The following is a 10,200-nucleotide window of genomic DNA, read 5'->3' as shown; positions in this document are numbered from 1 at the left end:
AGACCACATGTTTGATACCCCTGGACCCATGCAACGAAGTATAAAAAAAACGTGTCCACACTTTGGCCTGTGAAGAGTGAAAGCAGATATACGGCATGATATCGAGCCAAATGCTTCAAAGTGTTCCTTGATGATGTGATAAAGAAGTGGCGTTCCTCCTCCAACCACAAACAGGAAGCTCTTGAAGCGAGCAGTGTCAGTGCTTGTACGACACTCACCACGAGACCTCTGAGCAGGATGGCTGCAGTCGCACAGCTCTGCTTCTCCCTGCTGTTCACTCTCATCAGCAACATTCATGCAGAAGAATTTATCGCCATAAAAGAAGAAGGAGAGTCTTTACAGTTCAAGCTCCCAAAACAAAACAGCTCCTGCATCACCTCCAGATGTGTTGGTGAAGATACTCTGGTCCTGTGGAACATCTCTGACACCTGGAACAGAAACTTCACAGTACATGAAGACCTGACAGGACGACTCTCATTTCCTGAGACATTTCATGGTTCTCCTTCATTTACTCTAAAGAGCCTGACCCACTCAGACTCTGGACTGTACCAAGAAGTGTGCTGGACTCAGGGCAACATGACATACGAGAGAAACATCAGCCTGACTGTGTGCAAGACAGTAAGGGAGGAAGAATCTATCACAAGTCCTGATGCCACTGTAGACATACAATGTAAAGGAGCAGGTGAGAATCTGACGGTGCGTTGGATCAGACATGACAGTAAGTGGCGACCAGGAATGCTGAGTATTTTCGAAGACAGAATAATTTTGAAGGTGAATAAAGTCCAAGAAAGTTTCCTGGAGGTGAAAAACACATCACTTCTTCATGTCTTCAATGAACAACAAACTTTTTACACCTGCCTGGTGATGAACCAACAGCAGTGTGTGAGCACTTACTCTGTACATTTGACCAAAGAAATAAAGCTACGTTATGCTTCAGAGGGAGACACAGCTCAATTCAATTCAATTCAATTTTATTTATATAGCGCCAAATCACAACAAATGTCGCCTCAAGGCGCTTCATAGATACAGAGAAAAGCCCAACAATCATATGACCCCCTATGAGCAAGCACTTTGGCGACAGTGGGAAGGAAAAACTCCCTTTTAACAGGAAGAAACCTCCGGCAGAACCAGGCTCAGGGAGGGGCGGCCATCTGCTGCGACCGGTTGGGGTGAGAGAAGGAAGACAGGATAAAGACATGCTGTGGAAGAGAGACAGAGATTAATAACAGATACGATTCAATACAGAGAGGTCTGTTAATACATAGTGAGTGAGAAAGGTGACTGGAAAGGAAAAACTCAATGCATCATGGGAATCCCCCGGCAGCCTACATCTATTGCAGCATAACTAAGGGAGGATTCAGGGTCACCTGGTCCAGCCCTAACTATATGCTTTAGCAAAAAGGAAAGTTTTAAGCCTAATCTTAAAAGTAGAGATAGTGTCTGTCTCCCGAATCCAAACTGGAAGCTGGTTCCACAGAAGAGGGGCCTGAAAACTGAAGGCTCTCCCTCCCATTCTACTTTTAAATACTCTAGGAACAACAAGTAGGCCTGCAGAGCGAGAGCGAAGTGCTCTAATAGGGTGATATGGTACTACAAGGTCATTAAGATAAGATGGGGCCTGATTATTTAAGACCTTGTATGTGAGGAGCAGGATTTTGAATTCAATTCTGGATTTAACAGGAAGCCAATGAAGGGAAGCCAAAACAGGAGAAATATGCTCTCTCTTTCTAGTCCCTGTCAGTACTCTTGCTGCAGCATTTTGGATTAACTGAAGGCTTTTCAGTGAGTTTTTTGGACATCCTGATAATAATGAATTGCAGTAGTCCAGCCTGGAAGTAATAAATGCATGAACTAGTTTTTCAGCGTCACTCTGAGACAGGATATTTCTAATTTTAGAGATGTTGCGCAAATGGAAGAACGCAGTCTTACATATTTGTTTAATATGTGCGTTGAAGGACATATCCTGGTCAAAAATGACTCCAAGGTTCCTCACAGTGTTACTGGAGGCCAAGGTAATGCCATCCAGAGTAAGAATCTGGTTAGATACCATATTTCTAAGCTTTTCAGCGCCGAGTACAATGACCTCAGTTTTATCTGAGTTGAGAAGCAGAAAGTTAGTGGCCATCCAAGTTTTTATGTCTTTAAGACATTCCTGCAGTTTAACTAATTGGTGTGTGTTATCTGGCTTCATGGACAGATAGAGCTGGGTGTCATCTGCATAGCAGTGAAAATGTATGCTATGTCTTCTAATGATGCTGCCTAGGGGAAGCATGTATAATGTAAACAGAATTGGTCCTAGCACTGAACCCTGTGGAACTCCATAATTAACCTCAGTGTGTGAAGAGGACTCTCCATTTACATGCACAAATTGGAGTCTATTAGATAGATATGATACAAACCACTGCAGTGCAATACCTGTAATACCTACAGCATGTTCTAATCGCTCTAATAGAATATTATGGTCAACAGTATCGAATGCTGCACTAAGGTCAAGAAGGACAAGCACAGAGATGAGTCCACTGTCAGAGGCCATAAGAAGATCATTTGTAACCTTCACTAAAGCTGTTTCTGTGCTGTGATGAGCTCTGAAACCTGACTGAAACTCTTCAAATAAACCATTCCTCTGCAGATGATCTGTTAGCTGTTTGACAACTACTCTTTCAAGGATTTTTGATATGAAAGGAAGGTTGGAGATTGGCCTATAATTAGCTAAGACTGCTGGGTCTAGAGATGGCTTTTTGAGTAAAGGTTTAACTGCAGCCACCTTGAAGGCCTGTGGTACATAGCCGATTATTAGAGATAGGTTGATCATATATAAGATCGAAGAATTAATCAATGGCAGAACTTCTTTGAGCAGTTTTGTAGGAATGGGGTCTAAAAGACACGTTGATGGTTTGGAGGAAGTAATTATTGACGTTAACTCAGAAAGATCGATTGGAAAAAAAGAGTCTAACTTAACATCAATGGAACTACAAGTAGCTGTAGATAATATTACATCTGTGGGATGATTATTGGTAATTTTTTCTCTAATGATAAAAATTTTATTTGTGAAGAAGTTCATGAAGTCATCACTAGTTAACGTTAAAGGGATGGTTGGCTCAAAAGAGCTCTGGCTTTTTGTCAGCCTGGCTACAGTGCTGAAGAGAAACCTGGGGTTGTTCTTATTTTCTTCAATCAGTGACGAATAGTAAGCTGTTCTGGCTTTGCGGAGGGCTTTCTTATAAAGCAACAAACTATTTCTCCAGGCTAAATGATGATCCTCTAAATTTGTGACACGCCATTTCCTCTCCAGATTACGAGTCGTCTGCTTGAGGGTACGTGTTTGAGAATTATACCACGGGGTCATGTACTTCTGATTAGAGACCTTAGTTTTCACTGGAGCTACAGTATCCAGAGTCGTACGTAGTGAGGAGGTGAAATTATTAACAAGATAATCGACCTCTGTTGGGGTAGCGTTCAGATAGCTGCTCTGCTCTGTGTTGGTACAGGGCATTGACGATGATAACAGCGGCTGGATTATATTCTTAAACACTCCAGCTGTGCTGGAGTGTCCCTTCATGGACCCCATTCATGACCAGCCCCCAGTTTGGATGAAGAAATCAATTTCCTACAAAACTGCTCAAGAAATTGGTCGAAACTTCTCGCTGGTACTTCCATCACTAATGTTAAAGGATTCAGGTACCTACTACTGTGAAGGTGAAAAAGTAAAACATGCGTACGAGCTTGTGGTGTGCCCTAAATTTGGTCCACCTGCAGTAAAGGTTTTCTCAGAGGGAGATGAAGTCACTATGAGATGCTCTGATGATTGGAAAAATAGTCCTTCGTTCTTTATGTTCACTAAGTTGATTCAAACAGAAGGTAACATTTTGTACGATGTTAAGTTCTGCAGGGACAATAGAATCACTTGTTCCGATGACAGCCTGATAATCTCTAATGTCTCACTGGAAGATGCAGGAGAGTATGTGTGTGCAGGTTTTAATTTAGAGTTAGAGTGTGTGTCAGCAGAAACATTTGTTCTGATCTACAGAGAGCCCTTTGGGGTTTACTCGACCTTCTACAGAGTCAGGTGGATACTGCTCAGCAGTCTGCAGGTGATGCTTTGTGTTGTTGTGGTCTGTGTGATACAGAAAACCAGGAGAGGAGAGCAGCTTTCAGCTCAGACACACACTTAATATGCTCATAATAACAATAATAATAATAATAATAATAATAATAATAATAATAATAATAATAATAATAATACATAGAAGTGAAGAAATCAAAACAAAAACAAACAAAAATATTATTGTAGATATGAATCTGTGACCTGACTGGACGGTTCAGTCTCTTATATGATTATATATTTTAAACATTTTGCCTTTTTCTATCTTTCGACTTAATTCTTGTTTATTTCTGCTCATATTTTATTTCAGTTATAATGATTATGTGCTTTTTTGTTTTATGTGATTTGATGTTTATCCATATCTCATTCATGTATCTCTCAGAGTATCATTTTGAATATTCTTCTGTTTCTATCAGTGATCAGTTCGATCTATAATAAATGTTAGAAACCAGTTGTAAATGTATTCGTTCTTCACTCTGATGTGAATCATTATCATCTCTCTTGGAAAATGTATTTTGTTATTGTGTTTAAGAGCAGATTCATTACAGCACCATGTTCATCTGCACTATATTGTTTTCATTGTTGTGAATAAACATGATTGTCTGATACAGCAAACACTTCATAATATGGACGTTACTGCTTTGATTGTGTTTTTATATTCTCCATTTTTGTTAGGAATCATTTCTGAAATAAAAATATCTAAATCTAATTTAACAGGCTGAACGTTGATGCTCTTCTGTCAATGACTCCATGATGATTTTCAATTTTAATAAACACACAATCCTCATATTTCAGTGCAGGATGTAGAGCAGAGTATATCAGTCAACTGGATCAGAGCTCATCAGCACTTTGAACTTAATATGCAGCCAACACACTTTAACACGTGTCTGATGTAGAGTGAAACATATCATGGAAAAATGGAAGACGAGAGGAGCTGCACATGGTTATCATCATTTATTTATTTTTTTGCCTGTCCCATTTGGATCTTTAGCCATCAGAATTGTTGTTTGAAGGCCAAGAAAGATGCCATGTTGGTCCATTTGATTGACCTTTATTATAATTGTGTATTTATTTTATTTTATTATCGGTTGTTACAGACGGGACAGACATGACTGGGGGATAGGACAGGGAGAAGGAAAGAAGGAAAGAAAGAGAGGGAGAGAAAGAAAAACAGAGGGCAGAAGAGATGATGAGAAAGGGGGGAAGGAACAAAAAGAAAAACAAACACCTGGATCACCTGTATGGAGAAAAAAAACAGAAGAGAAATCAAACAAAGAGCAACATAATAAATACATGTTATCATCATTTATTATTATTTTTATTTTTTGTTTTTGGTGGTGGTAGAGTTTAAATTTTGGTGTTTTTTTTAATATTTTATTTTAATTAATTAAAATGTTTTAATGAAAAACTATGAATTTTTTTAGCGTTATTTTTTAAAATCTTCTTACTTGACGATAGTACGTTTACTGCACATAGCTTGGAGGACTGTGCTGAATCAACTCCGTTCACTGAGCAACACAAAGGCCTACCACACCCGGTGCACGGCATTGGTGCATGGGGGTCGTAGTGCAAGATGTAATAAAAGAATAGAGTCCAAATAGAAATGCACAATCACCAACTGCTGCACCTGTAAGAAAAAACAAACATACAACAGCTGGAACACAAAAATCTGAAAATGCACAGATACATAAATCAACAATCTTCTCCTGCATCAGTCAAACAGTCTTGTTATCACAACTGCATGAAGCACTGTGTAAATGATGGCATCTACCACGTGCACGCGCTATTTCTCCTGCATTGATTGTTTGTGTGTGATAACAGTCTGAAGCACAAAGCTGTACGTGAGCTCCACTGCAGTGGCTCGTGCACCGCTGCGTTCACGGTGGGACATATGTATGTAAAATGTTTACTGAAGTTAGTGAAACAGTGTTTGTAAGGACTATAAGGTCCATAATTACTGAGGCAGTTAGACACACACACACACACACACACACACACACACACACACACACACACACACACACACACTCCATTTTTATCTGTATCTAGCATTTCCGAGCAGCATGTCTTCATTATCTGTGTGTCTGCAAACACTCTGGTTTCAGTGGTTTCAGATCCATTTCTCTCTCACGTTGGTACAAATTAGTAAACACTTCTTATATTTCACTGTTTTTACACAAGTAAGCAGCACGTCTTTATCAAGATCAATAAGCTGCTCGCAAACAAGAGTTTTAGTCAAAGGTAATGTAGTAATAATTAAACATTTTAGTATTAATATCCTGGCTGCTCGAGGCTCCGTTTTCTCTGACAGTTTCAATCAAAATTAGAAATGCTGCTCTGAGACTGAGAGAACTAATAGTGCTGCCTGTTGTGCAGTTAGTTTCCAAAACACGTTATTCATGGTTGCATACAATTTTAGACTGATGTGGGCCAAAGCCCAGCATAGCCTGTAACGTTATTATGACCGGCACATTTTATGAGTGAACTTGGCTTTAAGTGACTTCCAGGTTTCTTTGAAAAACACTTTCTTATATCCAGGTTCTTCCTTTTTGCTCCCGTCCTCCTCTCCTACTTGCAGGTCCTCACAGTGCAGGCTTGCTGCTGCTAAAACTAAACAGAGCTCCCTGAAAGGCACAGCCAATCACATTGGCCATATTTGTCACATGAGGTAGAGAACGTAATTTAAATCTTTCTTCACCGCTGGTTGAACGAGACGTTGACAGATTGTTTTTTTCTTTCTATCGCGTTTGTTTTTCTTTACTTGAAGAAATCAAATTATTGGTGGGGCCATGCCCCCTCTGTCCATGCCAAATCTACGCCCTTGGCCTAGTACATGGTTCTGTTGTTGTAATGATGGTCATGTCATCCATGTAGGCCCTAATGGGAGGAAGACGAAGGCAGTTAGGCAATCTTGGCTCAATACACACACACACACAGACACACACAGACACACACACACACACACACACACAGACACACACACACACACACACACACACTCCATTTTTATCTGTATCTAGCATTTCCGAGCAGCATGTCTTCATTATCTGTGTGTCTGCAAACACTCTGGTTTCAGTGGTTTCAGATCCATTTCTCTCTCACGTTGGTACAAATTAGTAAACACTTTTTATATTTCACTGTTTTTACACAAGTAAGCAGCACGTCTTTATCAAGATCAATAAGCTGCTCGCAAACAAGAGTTTTAGTCAAAGGTAATGTAGTAATAATTAAACATTTTAGTATTATTTGTTGACTCCATGTTCTGAGTGTTACATTTTGCCAACTTGTCTATTGGCGATAAAAAGTTAAAGTTAGACTGAAAGCGGGTTCAAGTGTCCAGTGTTCTTCATGTCATGATGTTGCAGTGCACTCACACAGAGGCTGTGGATGCTCCAACAGCACAACTGTGGTTTGTCACTGATATGTGAGACTTGAGTTTGTGCAGCTGAAAGCAGATGAAGAGGTAATTAAAAATAAATAAATAAATAAAACAAATTTATATTTTTATATCTATATATATTTGTGTGTGTATAGATATAAATTAGTTTGTGTGCTGCAGCAGGCCCTGTACTGATGAGGTCGCATGGTTCCCTCATTTAGATCCAGGCAGACTTTGAGGTCATAAGTCATGATGTGAGCTGTTAACTTTTGGATTAGCTTGTGTGTTATTGCACTGAACATCTCAAGAACTTCAATGTTCTTTTATTTATTTTCAGTGTTGGGGAGTAACAGAATACATGTACCGAAGTTACGTATTAAAATAGAAAATATGAGTAACTGTATTCCGTTACAGTTACCATTTAAAATGGTGGTATTCAGAATACAGTTACTTTTTTGAAATAAAGGGATTACACGGCCGTCTTTTCCTGTTTCATATGTTCGGCTATGCCCTCTCTGTTTTTGGTAATTCCATGCCGACAGAACCCCCAAAAAAACACGCATTAAGAGGCTCTAATGGCGGTGTCTCAATCTCGCGGCCCATGTCACCCTACTTGCAGCCCACATAATGACGTGGAGAATTTCTTTTTTTTTCAATTATTGTTCAAAAATTCTTTAATATAAAAGCAACAGGCAGACTGTTCCAGGCATAGCCCTAAAGAATGTAGCTGTCATGAACTGGCTGTGTGGAGGCAGAGGAGGACTCAAACGCAAAACTCACGGAGACAGGAACTGAACTCAAAATCACTGCTTTATTGCAGGCCTTAACACGAAACAGAATTAAACCGGGAATACTAACAAAAGACCGAGGGAACACAGAAAGCCACACAGGTTCGGGGAGGAGACATTGACGACGCGACACCGAACTGAGGGAGACATGCACATAAATACACAGAGAGTTAACGAGGGAAGTGGAAGCACACGGGGAACACAGCTGACACAGATAAACATAACGAGACATGGCAGGAGTAAACCACACTGACGGGAGACTGTCAAAGTAAAACAGGAAGTACACAGAGGTGCAGACAGGAGGAGAGAGCACAGACATAACGGGCTGGGGAAAACATCAAATGAAACACGAGGGGAAACGAGGGCTCACAGATACACAGAGGGGCACACAGGGGGTAATCAAATAAGGAACATCTTTAACAGAACCTAGGAACCACGGCATAAGGAACAAAATACAAGAAAACTAAGAATGCTGGGCCAACATGGCCCAGGACCATGACATCACCCCCCCCCCCCCCCCCCCCCCCCTCAAGTGCTGGCTCCCGACAGGCCAAACCCAAGAACCAAAAGACGAGAAAACCCAAAACAACCCACCCAGGGCAGGAGGCGGGGGACCAGGACAGAGGGACCGAAACCAAACGAAAAACAAGGAGCATGAGACCAAAACTTGAGTCCACAAATGCACAAAAACAGTACAAAACAGGGAGGCAAATGTCCAAAGAGGTCAGAAAGTCAACCCGGAGGGGCGACAGCACAAAAGTTCACCGTACAGCTGTTCCGGGGGCCAGCCACGTGAGAAGCGGCAGCAGAACTGGTCCGGAGGCCGGCCGCGTGGAAGACGGCGGCGGCAGCAGAGCGAGTCCGGAGGCCGGCCGCGTGGGAGACGGCGGCGGTGGCAGCAGAGCGGGTCCGGAGGCCGGCCGCGTGGAAGACGGCGGCGGCGGCAGCAGAGCGGGTCCGGAGGCCAGCCGCGTGGAAGACGGCGGCGGCCCTCAAGTGTTGGGCATACTGGTCGAGACTTTGTGGGCATAGGATCAAACGAGGCAGGACCAGACGGTGGCGTGGCAGCCACAGGACCAGGCAACGTCGAAGGCGAGGCATAGGCTGGACCAGGCGGTGGTGTCTTGGACCATCCAGCGGAGAGGAGGAGGTGCTGGCCGGGCTGACCAGAGCCGCCAGCAGAGACGAGGAGGTGCTGGCCAGGCTGACCAGAGCCGCCAGCGGAGACGAGGAGGTGCTGGCCGGGCTGACCAGAGCCGCCAGCGGAGAGGAGGTGCTGGCCGGGCTGACCAGAGCCGCCAGCGGAGACGAGGAGGTGCTGGCCGGACTGACCAGAGCCGCCAGCGGAGAGGAGGTGCTGGCCGGGCTGACCAGAGCCGCCAGCAGAGACGAGGAGCGGCTGGAGAGGTTCGCCTGAACCCCCAGCGGAGACGAGGAGCGGCTGGAGAGGTTCGCCTGAACCCCCAGCGGAGACGAGGAGCGGCTGGAGAGGTTCGCCTGAACCCCCAGCGGAGACGAGGAGCGGCTGGAGAGGTTCGCCTGAACCCCCAGCGGAGACGAGGAGCGGCTGGAGAGGTTCGCCTGAACCCCCAGCGGAGACGAGGAGCGGCTGGAGAGGTTTGCCTGAACCCCCAGCGGAGACGAGGAGCGGCTGGAGAGGTTTGCCTGAACCCCCAGCGAGAACAGATGCAGAGCCAGCAGGTGCGGAGACTTCTGGCTGAGGGGACGCTAACTGTAGCTGCACAGGGCACGCAGTCAGCTTGGGATGCAACGGCTGGGGCTGTGCAGGGCAAACAGTCTGTCCAAAGTCTGTCAGTACCACGCAGTCCTCAGCTGGCGGAGAAAGCTCACAAAGGCTTCCAGCTGAGGTTGGCAGTGTCTGAGTGGGTGACTGAGCTAACAACTGAACTAGAGACTGAGCTGGTGACAAA

General features: G+C 43.6%; 1 protein-coding gene across 1 annotated transcript; it reads left to right on the top strand.

Moving 5' to 3' along the window:
- The first annotated feature begins 237 nt into the window (after positions 1 to 237).
- Positions 238 to 5,578, top strand: LOC148101170 (contactin-6-like). The gene is made up of 3 exons (XM_087845701.1): positions 238 to 946; positions 3,535 to 4,091; positions 5,561 to 5,578. The coding sequence occupies exons 1-3, from the start codon at positions 238 to 240 to the stop codon at positions 5,576 to 5,578; spliced, it is 1,284 nt and encodes a 427-aa protein (XP_087701827.1).
- The last annotated feature ends 4,622 nt before the right edge of the window (positions 5,579 to 10,200 follow it).

Source organism: Neolamprologus brichardi, chromosome 9 (assembly GCF_056152115.1).
Source record: "Neolamprologus brichardi isolate AB-2024 chromosome 9, ASM5615211v1, whole genome shotgun sequence".
Classification (NCBI taxonomy): Eukaryota; Metazoa; Chordata; class Actinopteri; order Cichliformes; family Cichlidae; genus Neolamprologus; species Neolamprologus brichardi.
Note: the sequence above shows the minus strand (reverse complement) of the source record. Positions and strands in the feature narration are given on the sequence as shown.

What these genes read in the sequence shown, in the direction of transcription:
- LOC148101170 (XM_087845701.1), top strand. Translation starts at nt 238, where the DNA reads ATGGCTGCAGTCGCACAGCTCTGCTTCTCCCTGCTGTTCACTCTCATC. An exon ending in TTATGCTTCAGAGGGAGACA is followed by an intron (nt 947 to 3,534) that starts CAGCTCAATTCA and finishes TCTTAAACACTC; the next exon opens with CAGCTGTGCTGGAGTGTCCC.